The 24,308-nt window shown below is 36.7% G+C and overlaps 3 protein-coding genes and 3 non-coding genes across 6 annotated transcripts; 2 read left to right on the forward strand and 4 right to left on the reverse strand.

Moving 5' to 3' along the window:
* The first annotated feature begins 158 nt into the window (after positions 1-158).
* LOC6647324 (transmembrane protein 192) lies at positions 159-1,654 on the forward strand. Its single transcript, XM_002070446.4, has 4 exons — positions 159-417; positions 579-711; positions 773-1,049; positions 1,183-1,654. The coding sequence occupies exons 1-4, from the start codon at positions 284-286 to the stop codon at positions 1,407-1,409; spliced, it is 771 nt and encodes a 256-aa protein (XP_002070482.1). The 5' UTR covers positions 159-283; the 3' UTR covers positions 1,410-1,654.
* Positions 1,423-10,212, reverse strand: LOC6647322. Its single transcript, XM_023178346.2, has 6 exons — positions 10,194-10,212; positions 6,545-10,132; positions 6,360-6,479; positions 2,047-2,304; positions 1,787-1,978; positions 1,423-1,725 (listed from the first exon to the last, which is right to left on the reverse strand). Exons 2-6 carry the CDS (start codon positions 9,380-9,382, stop codon positions 1,651-1,653), a joined length of 3,483 nt encoding a protein of 1,160 aa, XP_023034114.2. The 5' UTR covers positions 9,383-10,132; positions 10,194-10,212; the 3' UTR covers positions 1,423-1,650.
* Trnaa-agc lies at positions 2,377-2,449 on the reverse strand. The gene has a single exon. It is a non-coding gene; the product is annotated as a tRNA-Ala (tRNA).
* A 3,204-nt stretch (positions 10,213-13,416) lies between the features above and the next one.
* Trnaa-agc lies at positions 13,417-13,489 on the forward strand. The gene has a single exon. It is a non-coding gene; the product is annotated as a tRNA-Ala (tRNA).
* A 639-nt stretch (positions 13,490-14,128) lies between these two features.
* Trnaa-agc lies at positions 14,129-14,201 on the reverse strand. Its single transcript has one exon. It is a non-coding gene; the product is annotated as a tRNA-Ala (tRNA).
* A 4,948-nt stretch (positions 14,202-19,149) lies between these two features.
* LOC124460003 (CAR1 transcription factor-like) lies at positions 19,150-23,847 on the reverse strand. The gene is made up of 4 exons (XM_047009992.1): positions 23,433-23,847; positions 22,962-23,288; positions 19,667-19,736; positions 19,150-19,179 (listed from the first exon to the last, which is right to left on the reverse strand). The coding sequence occupies exons 1-4, from the start codon at positions 23,582-23,584 to the stop codon at positions 19,150-19,152; spliced, it is 579 nt and encodes a 192-aa protein (XP_046865948.1). The 5' UTR covers positions 23,585-23,847.
* Between the last annotated feature and the right edge of the window lie 461 nt (positions 23,848-24,308).

Raw genomic sequence — 24,308 nt, forward strand, 5'->3', positions numbered from 1 at the left:
CTAAATATGATTAAGTGATTGAAAACTATAAGTATGTTTGTATATTCAAAGCGAATGATATAAATGTGTACATTTTTATAAATCATAGCTTTTGAAACTAGTTCCGAACTAATGACTAACAATTTTGCATAGGAATAGTTTCATTTCGACATCAACGGTCACACTGAAAGACATAGAAATACCAGAAAGACACAGATTTGCGCGTCCATTAGAAAAACAACCAAAATAAGAAACAAAGAAAAAACAAACTCGTAATCCCCAACGAATTACGCAAAAAGTAAAAATGGATAGGCCATTCAGTGGAGCGGCTGTTGGAGCTCAGCCAATAAATAATGCAGATACAGATGAACTATTGGACCCGGTGCTTTTTTCAAACTCTACCAGCGGCTATAAATTGAAAACTGTGCCTGCATTTAGGTAAGTCATTATTATGATCAACATCTATCAGAATTATTACCGGTCATGAGTCACATGAGAAGGGTGCCAAGCTGATATCATCAAGAGCTCAATTCAAATCAAAACAATCATTTTAATCTATATATATTATATATTTAATTATGTACATATGTATTTTACAGCCTTCATTTGTTCATCTCGACTGCAATTTCCGCTGTGGGCGTTGCACTGGCTGTTCTGATGCCAGAGGACAAGCGATGCGATGCTTATTTCATAATGCTCTATCTTCGCGCCACCTTTTGGGTGATTACATATGTATGTAATAAATACCATCGACCTGCCTCAATACACTTAATACTCAATTTCAATTTTGTAGATCTTTGACCACTTTGTCAAGAAGCAGCATGATAATCTTCGTCTCAGTGGTTTCCACGACTTTCACCGTGAAACGAATATGCAAAAGGGCATTCCCCTGCAAGTGGTTTCGCTGTGGAACTCCATGTTGTTGGCTGTTCAAGCTTTGATTCATCATTACTATGGCACTGATTTCTATACACACTGTGCAGCCGGTTGGTTATCGCCTGTGAGTTATGTGACAGCTTTTACCATATCAGAGAATATTGTTCTAGCTGCCACACATGGTTGCTATATTGGTGAGTGGCACAAACAATGACAAAGCGACGATAATATATAACAGCCTAATGATTAATCTTTTGAAAATCCAGTTAATTTCCATTAAAACTACTTCAATTTAGAACTAATCTAATCATATATATTTCTCTTTAGACAAAGTACGCAAATTCAACAAGGCGAAATTGGCTCCTGATGTTCTACGAGGCTCTGACCGTGCCGCTGGCTCTTTGGGCCTCATGCAACCGGGAAATACTGCCGAATTACTGGAAAAGCAGGCCGATCTCATTAGCTATCTGCGCGATCATACACACAAATTGAATCAAAGATTGCATCAAATGCAAACCTCTGTGCGTTCGACAAGAATTCCAGAAATTCACTAAAAAAACGAAATACTTGTAAAACGTATTAATATATTATTATTCTCTTTTTATTTATAACGAAGAAATGTTCTTCAACTCAAAATCAATTGCTTATACAATTCATTATTCACTTTAAAGAAAGTTGTGTAAATACAATGTTTACAATCAAAGAAAGATAATTGGTGTAAACTTCAATCCTGTATACGTTGATTGTGACAAACGTAAAAATGTTAATCAAATATTAAATCAAAAACTGTAACTATTAATGCTCCGTGTTAATCATTTGCTGTGGAATTTCCAAGACGACCAAAGATTTATCTTTCGATGAAGTAACAACCTGAAAAATACCAAAAAAAAAAAGTGAGTAATCGGTCTAAAAAATATGCAATCCATCTTACTTTATCGCCAGCAATTGCCAAGGCTAAAACCATACGTCCGGCGCCTTCAAAACGTCCCATTTGATTGCATCCGAGCTTATCCAACACATAGATATAACCATCATAGCAGCCAACCAATAGATATCGTTCACCATAAGCTACCATGGAGACGGCGCCATTGCCACAGCTCACTTTGTCAACCAAATTGCCGCTCTAATAAGAGGTCAAAGAAAATTTATTAGAATATGTTTTACCATACTTTCGGATAATTGTTTGCCTACCGCAAAGTCAAACTTGAAGATCTCATTCTTCTGCGTGCCACAATAAACATGGCCATCATTTAAGAGTAAACTGTAAACGTTTAGATCATTGGGCAGAGTGAGACGCCGCAACAAGAGTCCAGTGGTCGCATCATGCATATACACAAAGTTTCCCTTGCAACCAAGGATAACGATCTTACGTGGTCCTTCTTTAGTTGCTTTGACAGCTATTATGGATTGTCCAGTCGAAAGTAATGGCGATTCCATGACTTTATTGGTCTGCACAAATAATATACAAAAAAAAAAATGATTTCAAAAAATTGTCAAAAAAAAGGACCAAGTCCTCTTCCTTGGAGATGCGGGGCATCGATCCCCGTACCTCTCACATGCTAAGCGAGCGCTCTACCATCTGAGCTACATCCCCGTGATGATTTGCTGTGATTTCTTGGCCCTTACAAAGTTTGGTAAATGGTCAACCAACTCTTGGTCAAAATGTGCTTGGCATAGTAATTTTTTTTTCGTTTGTATTTTAAAGAAATGCATTGTCATGACTTATGTGTGTTTGTACATACGTTTAGTTTGTTTGTATCTACACTCTACCTATTGCCGAGAGAGCAACGAACCAATTTGAGGTGTCTTATAAATAGGTTTTCCGTTTATTTGCTACAAACAAACTATTTATAATACTTTTAGGCATATCTCCTCTATCTATACATTTTATAGAGATAGCATAAAAGGCAAGCAAGACAGTGGGGCAGAAGCGGAACCATAAGAAACAAATATCGTTTGGTTTATATGATCTTGTAGACGTTTTCGATGATTTATCTGCGAATGTTTTGGCTATATAAACGGCTAACATATTCTTTTAAAATTGATATTGGCACACATCCGAAAATACCTAATTTTTTCATGTTATTCTCGAGTTTGAACCTCGAAGTAGGTGGGGTTTCCCCCCTATTGGACAATACTTGCGAGGTGCATGCAAAAATTTATTGAATTTCTTAGTGTTTTCAATTAAAATTCTTACTTCAATGATTTCAACTCAAATCTTTTTGTCTTGTGATAATACAGCTTAAAATTCATTAAAATCATTAACTAATGGCTGAATATCTTATGTTGAATGTTTCATTTTAAGACAAGGAATTAATTTAAAACTTGAATATGTATTAATGATTATATTTGGGAACTAAAATCGCGACCACGTCCATGGCAAATACGTTTTTAAGAGGTTCTAAAAAAAGTTTAACTGATTAGATAAGAAATAAAAAAAAAGATTAAATTTTTGTTTGTTTAGCTTAAAACGGAATAAAAACTTAACCTCATAACTGGCAACAATTCTACTTAAATGAAAACAATTTTCTGATTCTTCATTACAATTCTTTGCCCTAAAAGTATGCTGTGCTTAAGTTCTAGAAAAAATAATAATTGCCCTTTTAAATTTGAGTATTAAATCAATATGCAAGTTTTATATAAACATAAATTAGTAGTGAAAAACTAATGAAAAGTTATTACTAAACAAAGAACGCAAAATATTAGAAATTGCCGAAAATGAAAATTTCAAGAAGACAAACAAAAGCTGCCATTAGGCAGGGGGCGGGGGCTCCTACATTGATAAATGAGTATGCACAGGCCCTTAGCCCTAACCACTTCTGACAGCCATCCGATCATCCGCCGGAGTGGGGGGAGTATATCTTTATATAGTGCCACTATTGCAATTTGTGTGTGTGATTTTATGTAGGAGGCAAGATGGCGTCATGGACGATTCAAAATAATACAAACAAATTGCAGTGGGAGGCGCAATCTTTTGCTTATTCAGTGGTTGCAACAACTAACTAACCTGCCACAGCCAACACCCAAAAACGCCACCCACCCACTGTATGCTATGCAACAGAGAAGAAGAATATCAACAGCAATGAAAAAGAGTTACACGTCCCATACACACAGACACAAACATACATAAACACGCATACACATAACGGTATAAACAACCAACCCGCTGAAGGCCCAAGCAACCAATGAGAAAACGGTACATACACATAAGCGTCATTTTCCAAGAGACACAACACAACAAAACAGGAGCCAACCAGCAAGAAACAACAACACCATCAGCAATAGCAACAGGCACACAGAGGCACAGGATACGAAGACAATTCCAATTGCAACGCCTTGGAACGACCGAAACAACGAAAGAGCGATAGAGAGAGAAATGCCGAGCTTCGAACAGAGAGAGAGAGAGAAAGGTGCTCTGTGTGGGAGTGTGAGAGAAGCATAGAGAGCAATAGCTAAATAGAGAGAAAGAAAGAGAGAGAGAGAGAGAGTATGGGTAGTTGTATTTTATTTAAAATTGTTTTGAGTAAATAGCATATAAACATTTTATTTGCTAGTGCCAAAAAACTAACGAATGGCGTAGCGCAAGGAAAAACCCACACACACACACATAGCCGGTTGTTCTAACGGTAAACTATTATTGCAACAGCAATGCACTAGTGCAGAGGGACATGCGCATACCCGAGAAACACTTCGTGTCCTTGCAGAGCAAAAACGAGAGAGTGAGAAAGACCAGAGGACGAGGCAAAACGAAAGCAAGAGAGAGGGAGTAAGGCTGCGTCGGCAAAATATACCGTTAACTAAACAAGGCGCACATAAAAACTTAAATAAACAACAATAGAGGAACCTAGCAAAAGGACCAGACCAGCCAGAGCAAGTGAGTCAGAGATATGTACATATATATATATATATACATGAATGAAACGACTGAGAGACAGAGATGGAGGTAGCTGCACTTTGTTAGTGTTTGTTGCAACTGCTACTAACCTAACCTCCACCCGCCCATAGACAAGCTTGTGCTTGCTCTCTATGTAGTTTTCGGCCAAACAACGTGCAGCAAACATCTACAAAATAAAACACAAAATAAAATATCAAGCAATAGCAGCAAAGCAGCTCTAAAATTGCAATAACGCCTTCCACTTCACTCCTATGTATCAACCTATATATATACATGACTATATAGCCTGGCTACGCCCCAATCTTGGCCATATTTGGCCAAATATCTACACACCTCTAGCCACCAAGTACAGTTGCACCCGTACCCATACCCTTACCCGTACCCTCCTGAAAAATAGCTAAAAGTACAGTTGCGTTTGTTGCCTGCATTATCATCTGGGCAGCACGTCGCAGCCATAAATCGAAATTCTGCCACCAAAAAATATGAAGGCTTATAGCACACTAACTCTTAGCCACATTCTAGGAGGGCAAAATTATAGAAATATTGTAATGAAGTGCACCACACTCCACAATCGATTCCAATCCAATTTGTATATTTAGCGCAAGGCAAAATAGTAAAGTAGGGAGGATGGACAAAAAATGAATCTACTTCGATTCGATTCTCATTGTCTAGACATTCGTTTTTCAACAATGCCGCTTAATGCCAATTCGTTGTTGGCGTATTTTTTTCCTCTGTGCTTCTATTTCCTTTTTTTGGCTTTTGGCAAGGTGTGGACTCGTCCTGATAGTGCCAGGGATGAGCACATTAATTGAAATTTTTCAAGTGTTTGACAGATAAATATTTTATAAGGCAAACAGTAATTAAACGTTAGGTTGTATGATGGTATGGGCGAAAGGTAGAGAGATTGATTGAGATGCCTTGGAAAAAAATGGGAAGCTCCCAGAATAGAAACAGGTATAGGCTAACCAGGTATGTAATCAATCTATATAAAAACTGTAAGTCAGAGAAACATTTACCAAATTTACACTAATTAAATTTATATATTTGAATCAAATTATACGACTTCATTGCACAAAATCTAAGCACAATGCACAATTTTATTCAATTTATATCCAATTTTTACACCAAAGGAATTAAATTCCTTAATTTCTTATGTACTTCATACTAATCTGATTTCTATATACCTAGCTTGTAGCTCTAACTATCTTAAGAAATAACATTTAAATACGGTACTATAAGGGACGATTGATAAATTATCGAGTCCTAATACTTAGGAGATTTTTATAAACGTAAAGGAACAACATTTGTACATACATAGGGATTATTTTCTAAGGCACGGTCCATAAATTGCTATATATTGGTTTTTTATTTGTCATTTGCCAACTTCAAAACAAATTGTGCGTTAAAAAAAATTAAAATAAATTACATCTCGCCCCGAAAAGTGTGAACAGGGCCAGACGCATTGGAAAATAGAACCTATATCGGCATATTGGGTTTCAATATACATATGTATATACACAAATGTAAAACCAATATCTATTATTGGGTAGTAGAATTAGTTAACTAACGTTTCCTTGCTACCTACTTAAACCTGAAAATAGTAACTTACCATAACATCGAATGTGAATAAATTTCCCCAACGACTACCAATAAAGGCCAGATCCCAGGCAAGATCGATCGATTGTAGTGGTTCCTTGAAGTACACTGTTTGCATGACACGCTCTAAATTCTATTAAAAAGAGTAATATTTTTAATAATAATACCTCGAATCTCGTTTTTTCGATCTAAACCCACCTCTAATGATGATTTTTTGAGGAAGCCATCGAGAGATGTGGTATACAAGTATGAATCCTTTTTACATAGATACATATTCGTGATGGCCTCACTGTGCTTTGTTATTTGACGCTCCAATTTGTGATTCTTTATGTTAAACATATAGATATCGCCATCCTCAGAGGAAGCGATAATGTATATCTTATAGATGCGTATGTGTGTGATGGGATAGGAGATGCTATGCAAACGTCCACTTGGAATATAGTCAAAATCTGAGTTACTCTCCCTGCGATTTGGATGCGAATATGATATATTGGCAATGGAATCCGGCAATGTTGGTGGCGGTGGCAATGGTGGCACAATTGACATACTACTAACAATGGGCTCTGGCGGCGGTGGCGGTGGGGGAAGAGGTGGTATAATGGCCAACGGTTGCTGCTGTTGTGACAGATTTGATTTCGTTATACGTAGTTTCTTAACAGGCGGATGTGAATTTGCTGCTAAGGATATATCCTCATTTTCTGGATCTTCTTTGATCCGATTGATGGGCTTGGGAATAGATATGGACTCTGTTTCCTGTTGTTCGTTTTCCGAACGTAATTTTCTACGGGCATTGCGTTTAGATTTTTTACGTCGATTCACTTCCTTAGATGGTTTGCTGGCCACAGGAGGAGATGAAGGCAATGACAGTTCCGTTGTAGTGGATTCCAAGCCTGGCGATGGCGAATTTGTGGGCGTTACTGTTGGTGTAGTTGCGGCTTGACTTGGAGTACCTCCCGCTGGATTTTTCGTAACGACAGTATTTAGAATAAGAAACTTTCGACTGTGCAGTTCGAGGGTAAGCATTTCCAAATCGGATTTCTCTTTCTGGAATTTCATTATTATCTCATCAATGAAACTGCGTCGATTCTGATATTCCAAGAGGCGTCGATCGATTTCGAGTAGACTTTGCGTAATGGAATCCTGACCATAGGAGGATTCAGTGTTAGTTTCACCATTAGCTAACAGGGAGTAGCAGCTACCCAGCTGAAGGCGTGGCATGCTTGACTCCATACCAAATTGAATGGATGGCAAATTAAACGGCTGCTGACGTAAACATTGCATACTCAAGGGGACGTTTTGACTCACTGGTAGTGGTGGAGGCGTTGGCGACACATCGACTTGATTTCTTTGATGTATCACCTCTGCTGACTCAGCATTTTTCGCGACCGTAATCCCATTTGCCCCATTTTGTTCCTCTTTGCCACGCTGTGACGCTGCCACATTAACAATTTCCTTGAGCAGAAATTCAATGGCAATACGATTATTGGTTTCTTTGAGATTATTTTGAATTTTTGATATTTCCGTATTACTGAATACTTGAGGATTATGCTTACTACTTGTTACCACGCCAAAGATAAACTGCAGACGCGTATAGAGAGTGGCAGAGTGATTTTTTCGATACCTTTCAATCATTTGCTGTGGCAATTGTGGCAGAATAAGTTTCTCAAAAGTATTTATAACAACGCCACTTTGAAGTTCTTCATTGTAATGACTTTTCGAAAAAGAAGAACAACTATTGGAATCGCTATCAGTCTTAACGTCTTCATCCCCATCCTCCTCATCATCATCATCATCGTCATCGTTATCGTCATCATTTTCAGCATAATCTTCTTCATCTGATGAACTGATCACAACTGTGGGCATTGGACTTGTTGAGCACACGAACACAGGTTCGTCTTTAATTTCCACTTCTAAACAATCCAAGACTGGAGATCTAACAAGTTCATGATCCGGTGAGTTATCTTTTTGGGGCGATTTCTTGTCCTTTTTGTTGTCATTATTAAGCAACGAGTTGCTATTTAATCTTTGGTTAAACTCTTCGGCAACTTTAAGGCGTGCCATTAAGTCACTGGAACGTTGTTTGGCCATGTCCTTAGGTTCGGTTTCCTTTTCGGTGTTTTCCTTAACGCTTTCGTTGCCCTTATTGTCAGATTTAACAGTTTCCTTTGGTTTTTTTATGGGTTCTTCATCCAATTTATCCTCCCCAGAACTTTTTCTTTTTATTTTAGATAGCTCTACCTCTTTAGCAAGAACTACTTGATCTTTCTCTTTATCTTTTTGTTGTGCGTTTTCTGTGTTTTCATTAGTCTTTTTGGCAAGAACTACTTTATCTTTCTCGTTATCTATTCCATGTGGATTTTCAGTCGTCTCTTTAGCAAGAACTACTTCATCTACCTCGTAATCCTTTTGAAGAGAGTTCTCTAGGTTTTCGGTAGTCTTTTTGACAAGAACTACTTGATCTTTATGGTTATATTTTTGAATTGAAATTTCTGAATTTTGAGAAAACTCATAAGACTTTTTATTTACTGCTTTGTCTGTGGTAATTGACTCTTTTGGGGTTTCTTTAGTCACATTACTCGATTCCAAAGTAGACCTTACGCTTTCGAAAGAACTTAATGCTGTAGTTGGGGCAATTAACTCTTTTGTATTTTCATTATTCACCTTACTCGATTCCACAACAGACTTTTCGCTTTCGTTCTTCTTTTCTTCAGTGCATTTCTCCGGCTGCCCAATACTTTCCTTAGTTTGATTAGTCTCTTTCTCCTGATCGTCTTGAAGGGTCTTTTGATTTGCAAATATTTCCAGTCCAAAACAATTTTCAATTTCTTGCAGAAAAAGTGCTGGTAGTTTAGTGGCATCAACAATTTCGTCTTCAATTACTTCATTGACTGGATTATTTTTGGGTTTTTCGAATTCAATGCCTTTCAAACGACGACTAATCTGTTCACAAATACGTTGACGTGCTTGAATTTGTAATTGCTCCTCGAAAATTGTATCACTATTATTGATTATGTACTTGAGACTCTCCTTGTCCATTCTAGCCAGTCGATCATTAAAACTAACAACATTGTCCCGACAATGGCTAATGGTACTACGTCGTGAAATTTTAAGAGCAGGCCTGATGGGTAACTTTGCAGGTATGGGGGAAGAATTCTCCGCCAGACGATCTCCTTTTGTGGTGTTGCCAGTTTTATTTTGTTCAAGTAGCTCAGTCAGAGGTCTTACTTGTATTTTAGGATATGTTGGATGTGAATCTGGTTTGTCTTTTGATTGACTACTGGATTCACTGAGATTTTCTTCGGGCTTCTTCTCTAAGCCTTTATCATTGTTTTTCCTTTGAGCACTGTTCACATCAGTCGATTCATTCGAAGAGGTTGTCTTGGCCGAACTATCTGGTAGGGACTTTCTTCGGATTTTTGCAAGGGTTTCAGCTAATTCACTGGGCTTTTTATTTTTAACTTCTTGGTCCTCTTTTAGATTAACCCTTTTATCATCTAATTCTTTAGTGATTTCTTTTTGCTTATCCCAATTACTTTTGCTATTTGATCTTTGATCATTATAACAATTTTGATTTGTTGGCTCACTAATTCTAGTTCTACTATTACTATTATCGTCGCCTATCGTGTTGTGGCGAAAATTAGTTCTTCTTTGATAATGCCTATCTTGTTGCCAATTTCTATTTGAATGATAGTTTGACGATTGTCGATAATTGTTTAAAGGATTGGACGAGTTATTGTTATGATAACTGCGTCCACAAGGCGTACAGTTTCTAGTTTGGTTTTGCCTCTGAAATCCAAATTGTAATTTAGCTGGATTTCCACTAGAATTCCAAAATCGTGTTACTTACCCAATCTCTTTGGTTGTTATTATTGTTGAAATGCGTGCTGCAAGCAAATCGAGAGAGAGAGAGCGAAAAGGTAAAATTAGTATGCCAATTAATTACAATTAGACACATTGCGGCACTCATTACAAAAACATAACCAATGTGTATACTCTCTTAACAGAGATTAACAAAAAATAAAAAGAAAAACTTTATGCAAAACAATAAAGGAATAATTAATGTAATCAAGTAACGTGCCTGAACTTCTTTCTCTCTTTCAACTTGCAACTTTTATGTGGCACGTAGCGAAAGAAAGAAAGCTGATGCATTAATTTAACAGATTTAAAATTTATAACCACAAAACTCCATTCCAATTTTTCTTATCCTCGTTCCAACCACCCAACCGCTCCTCTTCGTCAGTCTGCTATTTGTGTATGCAAAGGTGCAAATTCCTTTATTTTTTGTTGGTCCGAACTTTTCTGTTTTCTTCGCAAAGAAATACAGTGCCACAAATCATTTGCTTGCGCCTTTTGTTAATGTAATTTGTAACGTGAACTAATTAAGAATTTAAGCAAATACGAGGGCTCTGTGGGAATAACAAGCTGAATGAGGCTCAAATCCGTTCTACCAACTCTACCAAATTGTAGAAATTCATCACTTTTAGAGTATTTGAACTATTTTGAAAAAAATCTTACTCTCTCATGGAGTTTTTCTAGGAATCTTCATTAAATTTGTAAATCTTACAAGAAAAAACTTAGTCAAGAATAAAAAAGAATACAATATCTTCACTGTGAAAAACTGAATACCATTGCCAATAAATTAATATGCATAACGCATTGTGGCAACCAAAACACAACACAAAAAGGAGGAAAAATTGAGAAAAATTTATGCAGTGATGAGTGAAAAAAGGATGTCACTTGGCCCAACAACACGTTCTCCCCCTTAGAGCCTGGGAAAAAAACGCAGTGAAAAGTCCTGACTGAGTCTGAGTGTGTGACACAAGTTCCTTCTAATGAACAGGAAGAATATACTTTCTTGTGAACGGAACCTATTGCTCAAATCAAGCCCAAAAAGTGTCCCCCTTGTGCTCAACTAATAAAGTTCCAGCAACAAAAAGGCAAGTCAATTAAAAAAAGTCACAACAGCAAAAAAGTAAGTAGTACGTGACGCCTTGAGATAGACCTCTCTAGATAAATGAAATGTAATGAGATGAGAGACTTTCGACTAAATATTTTGTAGATGGTAACTTAAGAATAAGCAAAGGTTTGCCAGTTGACTTATGTCAAGCTGAATTTTATACACACTATCAAATATATACATTTTTACTATATACATTTACATACATACTATACATTTACTATACCTTTATTCCTTATTTAGCTAAAATTTGGTTAAAATAATATAGAAATTTAGTTTTCACTTTGTCTAGTCAGAAATTTAACACTGGAAGTACTGTAAAAAGTACTTCAAAGCTATGCTATGAAAATTGCCTGAACGGCTATGGCTAGTGCCCGGACAATAACTTATTTTGGAAGACAGAATGTTCCTGTTAGGGGGACAACTTTCTTTCCTGCTATATGTTTCAGGCTATATATATTCAGAATCAGCAGAATCTGTGAAAGGGAAAAAGCGTAAAATAGTGCAAATAAATCAGATAGGCATGAAGCAATTGTCCTTAACTTTTGTACATCGCTGTTCGCATCAGCATCTTCATAGAGAATATAAAACATAAGTGTGTCAAATGAAGAGATCACCTAAGAGATCTGATTTTTTTATTAGTGTGTGTAAAAAGACTCACATTTATCACTCAATATATAGAGTGAAGGACTTAGAAGTGAGTGGATATTAATATTATTATGAGGAAATTGGCTTTCCACATTTACTTAGTATCTACAAATATAAATATACATACATATATGAGAATGCATTTGATATTGGCTGAATTGGTTAAAATATATGTAAAAGTGTATTTAATAGACCTTTATTGTACTTGTAGCTTGCCTAAAGATACATATGTATCCTTTGCGAAAGAGTATAAATAAAAGTCACCGACTGTCTTGAAATTAAAATTACAAGACGCCTGAATAACTTTTGGCTTGACTTCCTCGTCACCTGCTCCTCCCACTTGCCGCTACTGTCTCTGACAGGTAAACGCTGAGAAAAGTTTTGAGGTAACATTTCTTTTACGATTCGCTAGAGAGAATGGAACGCGACTTCTTCGCAGAGTGTCTTATAGAGAGAAAGGAAAAAGTAAAAGTAGAAAAGTGCCACTCGTACGTTTTTGTCATTAATTTTGTATATCATTGAGTTTTACGATTCTCATAAATATGAAAACGTTTAACTCTTGCCAGGAGCATCCCCCTAATATAGAGGAAAGAGGTGGGGTGGGAAGGAGCATCCTCCCACTCCTAGTTGTATATGAGACAAACTAATTGTTGCTGTTTGCTTGTAATGTGTTTTTAAGCGGAGACATGCTTCCCACATGTTTTCACAATGTTTCTCCATCTCAAGCAGTTCTTATAGAACAATTAAAGTGGGTTTGGCCGTAGAAGAAGGGGTGAGGCTAAAGATGGGGTTGGGTATGGCGTTTCCCTCAGAAGGGTTGATGTGCAACAGCTTGAGGTAATTTTCAAGTTTGTTTGTGGCTCTGTTCAGCGTTGACAACAACAACAACAACAACAACAAGTTTGTTATTTTGCTTTATTTTGTTTGGTTTTAATTAAAGCTCCAAAGAACAAACATTAAAAAGTGAAAAATATAGCAACAATTTGTTGTAATGGAAACAATTAAAATCGCTGTCTGGTAACTTTACATGATTTGTATTGTAAACTGGATGTTTAATAGTGTATTATTTGAGAGCTGGTCTTTGAATTTATTTATAAGAAATATCTATAAGAAAATTCTTTTCTCTAAGATTTGAGAAGACCTCAATTCTCTACTTCTTTTATTGCAAAAATGCCCTATGTTAACTATTTAAAGTAAAACAAAAGTAATAGGTATCAAAATGAGTTCAATTTAGTTTATTTTCAATCGCAATGAAAACGCCTTTCATTTCTTGACATTGGCCCCACCCAAACGCAACAATTGACCAAGTCAAAAACCAGTTCACAGACTTGGCTTCACACAAAAGAGATAGACTGAAGTCAGGTAAGTGGTAACGGCTTATGCATTTCAATTGCCAGGTAATTGCTTTTCGGCCAAGAGCCAAATTAGACTAGATATTGAACCGTTATGTGGACAATATTCATATGGGGATGTAGCTCAGATGGTAGAGCGCTCGCTTAGCATGTGAGAGGTACGGGGATCGATGCCCCGCATCTCCAAATAAAGAGGAAGAGGGTTTAAAGGAACCCCTTCTCCTTAATTTTTTTTCCTACGCATTCCTAAGATTCATTTTACATACATTTTTCAGTCAGATAGTTATAATGAGAGTCGACAACAAACAATAGCGGGGCATGTATCATTTACAACAAACGTACTCAAAATTCTCATTCATGTTGTTTCAAATGACTGCCTAAGGCCAATTCCGAGGTTGGTTTGGTCCTGTTACTTTTCCTGCCTGTTTAATTGCTGGCAAAGTTTGCCAAAATGCAGGCAACAGAGTAAACAAACATTGGCATATTGTGCTGATTTATGTGCGACAATGTCGTGTTGCCTTCTTCATTGTACAGCCCCCTCTCCCCCTTGTGAGCAGCAGAAGCATAGTCTGCATGAGGGCGCAAATCAAATTACGCGACTTGATTGTCGACATGGGGGCGGCATCTAAGGGATGTGTGTGTATCAATGTGTGCAGGGATAAGTCCTCTTTTGGCAGTTACAAAGCGAGACCTTTGAATATTCATTAGTGGCAAACATCTTCGACGGCATTAAAAGCAAAGGCAAAGAACAAAAAATTGCAGACGTCTGCATATTTGTTCGAAAACCAAAAGAAAAAATATTCAACCGAATATATTCCGATTTTCTGGAGATGCGGGGCATCGATCCCCGTACCTCTCACATGCTAAGCGAGCGCTCTACCATCTGAGCTACATCCCCATATGCATTATTTGACCACTTCAGTTTATGTTAAAAGACAATTGTTGACATTATTGGCCAATTGAAACAAAGAGTGAAAGCCAAATTGAAGGCCCAAAGGTAACCACAGAATTGGTAAACTAATTTTTACAGTTTAAGATCTTTTGCTAACCAATAATTTCAAAGTCGATACTCTAAAACGTTTTAAAATTGATCTTATTGAGATTTTCAAACCGAATTTTAACTTATTGCTCGTATCTATTTATCTTACTCTTTATTTATTTAAAACCCAAAACGTTATAATCAAATTGTCTTTCCGTTTCTTTTTATTTTACTCGTTACATTGTTTTGCCAAGTTTTTTGTTCCATGAAAGAGCAACAAACAAAAAACAAACGAACAATAAAATATTGAGCACATTAATGTTTAGTCAGACGTAAAATTACTTTTAAGTCTTTGGAAGGGGACCGAGAGTTTGGAAACAATGTCTAGGAAAAGTGAGGCTATAAAGACGTTAGATAAACCTTAGATGCATATTTATGATTTAGCACAGTCAGTTTAATAAAAAAGATGGTGGAGGTGGAGGAGGCGGGCAAGGCTGTAAGGGCCAGCAGGAAGATGCCTTGACACTTTGGGGCTGAGTGTCAAGACATTTCGTGCAAATCTTTCATAATGCTCAATAATGAAAAATGGAAAATATTGTCACTTCAGCCATTGAGGGAAGGAAAAAGCAAAGGTTGGGGGGGCTAGATGGGAGAAGGAGGCGACATAATAAAAGTTTATGTGGAAGTGTTTGGCGGATTTAATTAAGAAATAAGAAAAAATGAACAAACAATTTTTGACAAAAACTTTTCAATTGCCAGATGCGCAAACCGAAGACGTCTCGCCTAAGCGGATTTGTGAGAGACATTTATTATTATTATTTTTTCAAGTTGAGCAAATTGTTTACGTTAATTAGAAAGGAAACTGTGAAAATTTGTGAGGTCGAGAGAATGAGAGGGAGAACGAGAAGAGGATGCTATTCGAAATAGGCATTAAATGGAATTGTTCTATTTTACTGATTAGAATATTGAATTCAATTAAAGTGAGAGTTGGGAATATTATTATAAATTGAGTTTGTCGAATAAATAAGTAAGTCTTAGATATGGCTAATAAAAACTTTTCAGAGATATAACGAAGAACAATCCTGAAAGGTTGAAAAAGACGGCATCGGAATTTACTGCTCTTAAAATTTGACTTAATTTTCTTATATCACAAAGCCAACGCATTCATCGAGTTAAATTGTAACCAATTTTTCAATTTTCTTTAATTTTTTTTTTGATTAAAAAGCATTAGCTAAAATTTACTTTTATGGTGATGTTTCTAAAGTTTGTAAATTCAATGGAATGCCATTTTACAAATATAACAGAAATTCTTTAATCATTTTTACCCCAAAACTTTTAATAAATGATTTCAAATTTGTTTAAGGGGTTACATTTTTAATTATATATTTTTCGATACCACAACAAAAAGATTGCTTTAAATAAATTATAATAGACTTCAAAATATATGTGAACCACAACATTTTTCAATGATTGAAATGTTTTGAAACAATAATAACATAATATACAGCGCCGTATTCTATAATTTCCTGATTCACTCACCTCGTTATGGTTTAAGTATTGCCTCGGATCTTATATGGCTATTTATTATTTTAGCAACTAAGTTGCTTCAGTCAACTAAATGTCAGTCAATGCCTTTTAGTGTCGAAAACACAAACACAAACAATTTAATTGTTGACCTGACCAAAGCACATTATATTAGGCAAGTTAGCTCAATCACAATAATTTAGTTGGGCGTTAAATGGTCTCTCGTTACAGTTTCGCACAAACACACACACACACGCGCGTTCAAGTGGCACTTAATTGTTTATGAATTGCGGCCTGTCAGTAACTGAAGTGTGTGTGTGTGTGTGCGTAAAATATAAATCAGCCTGCGTGATAGGCTACAAATTTTTTTTGCTTTCTGGTTTTTCACATGAGTAAGCGGAAACGGAAGTTTGTGTGTGGTGACAATTTGTTTTGGGGGCGTTTTTCGATAGCCTTATTTGATGTATGTCAATTATGATGCTTTTGAGTGTGTGACTTTTTTGTTTGAAAATCTTTGGAAAATTGATTGTTGAAAAGTATTTTGAAAAATATTAGTTGTTGAATTGTGACAATAAATCACCTCAAATTGGGCTTTATAAACTATAAATCACTTTTGCACAATAATAAGTTTATCAACATGGTTTATAATGCAACACAACATTCACTTTGGGCAGCAAGTCCTTACTGGCCTGCGAAGAAGAACCGTTAACCGACGGCTGTTAGCAGGAGCAGGAGCAGTTTAGAGAGCACAACAGAAATAGCAACACAATCATCATCATCACCATCAAGAATGGCGGTGGTGGAGGGTAAAGGGGGTGATACATAGACCAAGCAACAACAACAATGCAACATAACAACACACACACATACACACAACTCATACATACAACAGCGAACGAGAGAAGTCGACGAGCCGATCATCATAACGGCAAATGGGGGGAAATCTCTTGTATATAGCAACACGAAGTCACGGCCCGAGAGCTGCAGCAAAACAAAACACAGCACAAAACAATGCAACAACAAAAACAACAACGTCAGCAAAATGTAACTAAATAAGATGCAGCCAGGGCGGAATGGGGCGAATGGTTTGGGGGAGGCTGAACGCCGCCCCTTTCCCCAAAATGCCCATACAGCCCGCAGAGCCCGTGCACGATGGCTGAACGAGCGAGCTGGAAAGACCGAACGAGACTAACAGGACAGACCAAGAAGCAGAATAGACTTTGCCCACGAAAGGCACCACGACACACGAACGTCAACAATTCGGACCCGACAGGAACGACTAAGCGAGAGAGAGAGAAAAAGGTGTATGTGTGTGTGTGAGAAAGAGAGAGCGCAGGCATTTGGGGAAATAAAATAAAATACAAGCAAAACAACAATAACAGCAAAATGCAACTGGCACATACACTAGCACGTGCAATTAATGGCTCGGGATGGGATGGGGATGGATGAGAGGAAATCGGGCAAAAGGAAAAGTGGGCCCCATTCCATCTCTATCCTGCTCGATGTCTGCTGCTGCTTCTGCTGCTGCTGCCTGGTTGGCTGTTGCATACTTCTAGGCTTGCGTTGGCATTTTTGTTTGGTAAACTGCATATACAACAATACAATAAGCAAGACATGATATAGCAGGGCAGGAGGATCTGTTTTCTCCTCTACCCCACCTCCTACTCCTGTTGCTGTTTACTCCTTTGCTTCTTATACATATGTATGAATGAAATTTTCCGGTGCGCATGCCATTTGTATGCCTTTCGTATAAAAGTCACTTGGTCTATGTGAATGAGCTCAGTTGAGATTCAACTACCAGAGTCTGGACTTCGAGTTGGCCACACTCACACACAAACACTCACAGACTTAAATATACGTATACAACTTCCCTCTCAGGGAAAGATATATATATATATTGAGAAGTAAAGAAAAACAAACAAGACATTTTATAAACTAGACACCCCTAAAGGAATGCAGTAAAAGCGACGGCAAAAAACGAACTTTTCTCTTGGACTGTGCGTGTGAGCTCCTAGCTTACCAAGGTAATTATCTATCCAGAAATGATCTAACCGATCGAATGCATTTCTTTCATTTGATTTTATATAGTCTTACGGAACTCCCTAGCCGTGTAACTATAGTTTCTATCTTCTATCTATTTGCAGTTCAATAAACTCTCAAAGAGGTGTGCCTAACAAAGCACCTGGTGAAATCACGCAAATCATTGTTGCATATCTTCAGTTCAGTTCGCTTAGAGAGTAAGCGTACCTACTGTAAGTAGTACTCCACATGTACCGACCAGATGAGAATCGAACTCAACGAGATACAAATGTGTATCGCATTGCATTGTACACCTACGAATCAGAATATATACATTTTTAGTAAAATGGGGGCAGGGCACAAAGTATTATAATCTAATATTATATAAGCGTAAACAAATAGGTAGAATGTATATGTAAGAGTATCGCTACTTAAACCATCACGAATTAGGACATAGATTTAAGAAAAGGTACCAAAAACAAAAACAAAACAAAATCATGTAGAGAAATGAAGAGAACAAACTATTAAAACCATCCAAAATTCAACTCGATCGATTTGAAAGTTTTTGAAGAAGTTCCCCCAACGAGAGTTAAACATTGGCTTCATCCGCTCTATCCGGGGCATGTGTTCCGCATATCAAATCATAAAACCTGACCAACAAAATTATCCGGGTATTTGCTTGAAATAACATGGTGTCCGATCTAGCATAGACTTTACGCGTGCGCGTTTAATATTGAAACTTAGGCCAGGGTCCGGACCTTGGCCAAAAACGCGATCTACGTGCCGTACGTTCATCGGCTGTCGCCCCACGCGTCGGTTGGGCGGGTGGTGGGTAACACATTTGACTGTTACACGTTGGGATTACGTTCGTCTAAAGCACCCTATGTTTTTCTTTGTGATCGTGATGGCTTTAAATGGAGTGTAGTGTAGAAATTTTGTGTTGTCTTCTTCTAGCATGCTGCATGTTTTACTTGTGTATATTATTAACATATTAACTGTTCTTATTTAACTTTTTAATATTATTTTATACTTTAAATTATTTTATAAAGATAAATTTGACAGTTTAGATCTGCCATTGTCCATGGATCTTTCAAAAGTTGTTAACTATAGTTGTCAACAAAGTCATGATTTTTCGTTCTTGAGGCTCGTTAGAATCGAAGAACAGGGAGTTATTTTTGCATGCCCTTTTTCTGAAGTATCTCTCAATAATTGTGTTTTTTGCTTCAATCTTGGGTAATGTTTGTGTAAGAATTCGTTAGTCTTAATTCGCAAACAACCGTTCGAATTAAATTTTGATAACATGATTTTAGAAAACACAGATTCATTATACTCTTTGATAATACGACAGCTTCAGCTAGGATCCGAATGATGGATATGGGATTCATCTTTGGGCATAATATGCAAAATAATCTCTTTCAAACTGTTAAAAACGGTGCTTGATCCGTCAGAGTATAGGTTTATTAATATTTCTCTCTTAACTTCAACAAGAGATTTCTTTGGATGACTTTTTATAATCCTTGAATTATCACAATTTGCATTTATCCCTTTATTTACTTGCAATCGAGGTTAGAACGCACAAACCTTGTTAACGCTTTTTGTTTCGTTTCGTTTGGTTTGGTTTATTTTGCTGTCAACAGCGTCCACCCAAGAAATGCATATTTAGTCAAGTGTTAATAATGTGGCTGGCTTTAACCCCAAGGGGGAAATCCTCATCCAAACAGTAAAAAACAAAAAAAAAGGTGCAAGCGTGCGTTAAGGCCCAAGAAACACGCAAAACAAACAAATGGGGAAGAAAACAATGCAAAACACCAAAAATAGAAAGATGAGAAAATAAAGAAAACTTGCCTCTTGGCTTGGCTTGGACCGTTTTGCCAGGGTTTGGAATTATATTTCGTTGAATTCATTTGGCGCCTGTAAGAAAAAAAAAACAAAATCAAAATGAAAATGAAAATAAATAAAAAATTCAGATAAACAAAAAAGCAAATAATAATAAAGAAAAGAAATGCATAACTAAGAAAAATATGTGCTAAGTAGTTGGTAAACCGACCTTTTAGATACCCAGTATATAGAAGTTAACAACCCAAAAAACAGCCAAGAAATCAAAAATTATTCCGAAAACATTGGCATATTAGAATGGAAACTTACCGATTTGTTCTGTTTACCATTATCTATTAACATGATGTGGATGATATTAGAGTTAAAACTATAATTACAAATCCCAATATACCTCAATAGTTGTGTGATAAAAGAAGGAAGAAAAGAGAAATGCATATCTTAAGAGGGAAGATTGAAATCGGTGTAGGCAGGAATGAGCGAATCTTGGCCTGTTAATTTTGTTATTCAAAATGTTGTCTGAGATTTCCCCAACAAAAGATGGAGACGATTATTTATTAGCATTTTTCTTTTGTTATCTTAAAAGTTGTCGGCTTCCTTTTGCCCAGATTTTAATTTAGTGGCAAATAATTAAAAATCTACTGGTTTTGCAATCTCATACTCTAGTCCATGGCTAATTTGCACACCATAAAAGAAAATGTATCTCTGTCTCAGATATATTTTACTCGTTTACGGTTTACCTCACGTAGTTTCAACGTCAATTGACATTGACCAGAAAGGTAACCGTGGTGTGGGTGGGTCGTGGTGGTGAAGAAAGGCAAAAGGAAGGATGAACATTGAACGCACTCGCATGGAAATTTCAATGACAGCCACGAAAAGGACGAAAGTATCTCCTGCAGGCGCCCACTTGAAAATTTATGTGTTAATTTCAAGATGCCCAGCAGTCCAAGTTGGGGCAGTTGAAGAGGGTGAACGATTTTTCTTTATATTTTCCAACTTCTTTCTTTCGCTTACGGTTTATTTTTTTTATTGTATTTTGTTTTAAAAAAAAAAGTTTTGCAAGGTGCTGCCAGGGTCAGTTTGCCTTTGGCTGGGTAATAAATGAGCTAATAATAAGCGAAATGTGCTTTTGAGTGACCCTAAACAATGCCCCAAACAAAAATTAAAGCAGATGCGTAGAGAGAAAGAAAAGCTGAGAAAGGAAGGAGCAAAGGTAAAAAAAATAAATAACCTCCACAGGAATTGCTAGAAAATTGAGTTTTAACAAAAAAATCCGTTGAAAAATGCTCGCAAAGTGTCGAAAATTCCTTTGGTGACATGAAAAGATTTGTTTATAATTAATTTCTGTCATTTTTGTTGTATTCTCTTTTACTTTATGGCGAAAGTCTAAAACATGTGACGCTGAACGAAATTAATTATATTAATACCAATGGTCAGCGTACAATTTTTTTTTTCTTCTACTTTTTACAAATTGTTGACCATAAAAAATTAGCCTGAAGCAATTAAAACAAAACCTTTGGTTGGAATTTTGTTCTGATGCTGGAAAGTTTAACGGAAATAGCAGGGAAAAAGGCTAACAAGAAGAAGAATTCCAACTCAGTCTTCGACATTTATGAGTGAATCAATGTGTAGCGATTTGTCCAAATTTATGGACACCGAAGTTTATATGCCCTTGCATTAAATTCTCAAGTTTCAAAAAACTTAATCTTTAATTCGACTTAATTTTTCCTGTATTCAGGGCCCTGGGAAAATTATCTAAGCTAGAGAGCCAAGTTTCGAAATGTTATCATTTCCCACTGGCAAAAACATATTTCAACCCTACTAAATAAGAGTATAAAAGCCACAAACAAGCAGCAGCTCAATGTGTGAAGTTTTGACGTTGAAATAAAAAAAAAAAAAGAGAAACAAAGTTGGAGAAAAAAATTCGAGTTGCTTGTTGCAAATTTCAATCAATTTTTGGTGGATCTGGAAGAAGGCTAAACCAGGTTGAATTGAGCTCCAACGGAGGACGACTAGAAGTACTAGTACTACGACTCATTTACCGGAAAATTGAGTAGACATGCATATCCGTTGTCGTGGAGAATGAAGGGAAATGGTCAAGATGTCTACTGTGCAACATCATGACCAAAACAGGCTATCAATTAGACATTTTTTTTTTTCGGTTGCTGCTGTTTGTTTTTGGACATTGCTTTGTCTTAGGCAAAAGAGTTAGTAGCCAGTTGTTTGGTTAACAAGATGAAGCTGACAGGGCCTCAGGTTATGGCTAAGGACACGTCACATCATTGAGACAAAAACCTGCCACAAAACAAACAGATCGACAAACAACAAGTTTTGCGGCCTAATGGAATTTTTGCACCAACAAAAAAAAAAAAAGAAAAGAATGAAAAGTCCACACATGGTGGGTGTTTGTGTGTGTGTGGGTGGGTAAGGAAAACTCTTGGAATTGAAAATCGAAGTTAATATGATGGCTGCTGCTCTGCAGACTGTGAAACAAATCATTTTCAAGTTGTTATGCGAAATCGACACGTTTTTGCCATTTTATATTTATTATGAGCCTTTTTTTTCGCAGCAGCAGCAGCAGCTGTTACCCAAGTAGAAGAACCAACTCAGTATAGACCAAGAAGGAATGGGAAGTGGGGCATAAAAGCTAATAATTTGGGGATATTTCATGGTTCTAGTAGACTTTGTTAAAGTCAATTTCGGTTTGATTTTGACCGACCACATAAGTTCACTGCAAAAATGCGTTGTAACTAGAAGTCGGCCATTAATTTGCCAAAAAATATTTAGCTAACACAAATCAACAAACATATAATTTTTCTGAAAAAAGTCTATAAAATTATTAGTGCTGATTCCGAATATCTCAACATCTAGAGCAGATTCTCAACTCATACCATGAAAGTCCTGAGAAAAGCACACACACATAGAGTGGTGGGGTAACCAGGACCCCCAAAAGGGCACTTGAATATGCAAAACAGCGAATAAAAAATTCGTTTAGGTAAGCTATTTAACATTGTGGGGCATGGGACATGGGGCACAGGACCAAAGGCGAAACGCAAAAAAAAATCTCATATACAACACATTATGTTGATGCGAGTTTTTTGTGCGCCACATAAAATTAGTAAGCACGTAAGAGCGCGTTGATGGGAAGGCTCATTATCATATAACAATAACAATTTTGCATGCCGGCAATGTGCGAACGTTGACACTGCTCCTGGCTAGTTGGCTCGTTGGTTGGTTGGTTAACAAGGAAGTGAGATGAGAATAGATGACTGAGATGGGGGAGAATCTATCTAGGAAACTCACCAGTTTCTGTTGTTGTTGGAGTTAACATTTGTGGGTTGTTCTGGCCCTCGGTTAAAGTTATTTCCCTGAGAAGAATCCGTTGGGTATCTACTGGAATTGGATGGTGGTGGCCCAGATCCTCCTCCGTTGCCACCTCCACTTCTTCCTCTATTACTATTATGATCCTGAGAAGGCACAGCTGCCGATGCAGTGGTGATTACTGATGGTCTTGAAACAACTCCAAGCCTTTCCTCTCTACAATCGCTTCTTGGTGTTTTTGGATTGGTGGTTTTGTCTCTATTAAATTGGGCAGTAGTTCCCTTAACTCGTTCACTGGTTTGTATGTGGCTGCCAATGAGAAGATAAAAATTCATCAATTTTGGGATGCAGAGAGAACGAGAGAGATTTCTACATATGTATTTAGATACATACAACCATCTCCCTTGCTCTCTTTCTCTCATAATCACAGAATTTAGAACATTTGCAACTTACCAGTTTTTAATGTTTTTATTTGGATTAGCATTATTTGAACTTGGTCCCGATCCGGCGCCAAATTTTCCTTTATTGCTATTGGGGCTAATGCTCGGTGCCGCATTAGATGCTGCTGCCGCTGGGGCATTTTTTATTGTTTTTTTGGTACTCATGATGGCGTCAACATTTAACAATATTCATAACAATGTCATAAATCTTTTCATACTATAATATATTTCATTTGTTATTTTGTTGCTTAAGGCAACATTTAACCGGCTTCCTTTTTTGTACTTTCTGGTGTTGGCCAAGCCAAGTTTCTGCTTATAAGATAAACCTGAAGTTCTATAACTGCATTAGCCGCGATTTAAAGAAATTGTTTAGAAAAATATACAAAAATACAAAAATCACTTTGTGTTCTTAGCAAACAGCTGTCTTCCTAGAGATGGACTAACAAACGATTATGGCTGACCAGAATAAAGCTGGGAAAAACAAAACAGAAATTGAAAGACAATTTCAAATGTTTATGCAAATTGAATAGAAAATTAATTGTTAAGATATATGTACAATGAATTAGATACTTACAACTTACAGTATTTTATTTCAGATATGCAAGAATAACACATTATTTTGATATTTATTTCTGTGAATATACACATAAGTATATCCAAAATATGTTGTTTATTTTATAACTTATCTCTTCATTTACTGCAACTTACTAATTTAATATTTATATATATATTTAGAACTATCACTTTTTTACGATGAATGCTTTTGTATTGAACCCATCTCTAGACACATTCCACCAAGCGCAGAGTTGTCAAACTGCTACCAGTAGCTACCCTTAACAATGGATGAGCGCGCATTTTTGAAATCACAGAAATTTGTGTTTTGTCTGCT

Source organism: Drosophila willistoni, chromosome 3R (assembly GCF_018902025.1).
Source record: "Drosophila willistoni isolate 14030-0811.24 chromosome 3R, UCI_dwil_1.1, whole genome shotgun sequence".
In the NCBI taxonomy this organism is placed as follows: domain Eukaryota; kingdom Metazoa; phylum Arthropoda; class Insecta; order Diptera; family Drosophilidae; genus Drosophila; species Drosophila willistoni.

What these genes read in the sequence shown, in the direction of transcription:
- LOC124460003 (XM_047009992.1), bottom strand. Translation starts at nt 23,584, where the DNA reads ATGAGTACCAAAAAAACAATAAAAAATGCCCCAGCGGCAGCAGCATCT. An exon ending in AATAAAAACATTAAAAACTG is followed by an intron (nt 23,289 to 23,432) that starts GTAAGTTGCAAA and finishes TCTCATTGGCAG; the next exon opens with CCACATACAAACCAGTGAAC. An exon ending in CAAGCCAAGCCAAGAGGCAA is followed by an intron (nt 19,180 to 19,666) that starts GTTTTCTTTATT and finishes TTCGGATCCTAG; the next exon opens with CTGAAGCTGTCGTATTATCA.
- LOC6647322 (XM_023178346.2), bottom strand. Translation starts at nt 9,382, where the DNA reads ATGGACAAGGAGAGTCTCAAGTACATAATCAATAATAGTGATACAATT. An exon ending in TCAAAAAATCATCATTAGAG is followed by an intron (nt 6,480 to 6,544) that starts GTGGGTTTAGAT and finishes TCTTTTTAATAG; the next exon opens with AATTTAGAGCGTGTCATGCA. An exon ending in TATTCACATTCGATGTTATG is followed by an intron (nt 2,305 to 6,359) that starts GTAAGTTACTAT and finishes TTATTTGTGCAG; the next exon opens with ACCAATAAAGTCATGGAATC.
- LOC6647324 (XM_002070446.4), top strand. Translation starts at nt 284, where the DNA reads ATGGATAGGCCATTCAGTGGAGCGGCTGTTGGAGCTCAGCCAATAAAT. An exon ending in CCTTTTGGGTGATTACATAT is followed by an intron (nt 712 to 772) that starts GTATGTAATAAA and finishes TCAATTTTGTAG; the next exon opens with ATCTTTGACCACTTTGTCAA. An exon ending in CACACATGGTTGCTATATTG is followed by an intron (nt 1,050 to 1,182) that starts GTGAGTGGCACA and finishes ATTTCTCTTTAG; the next exon opens with ACAAAGTACGCAAATTCAAC.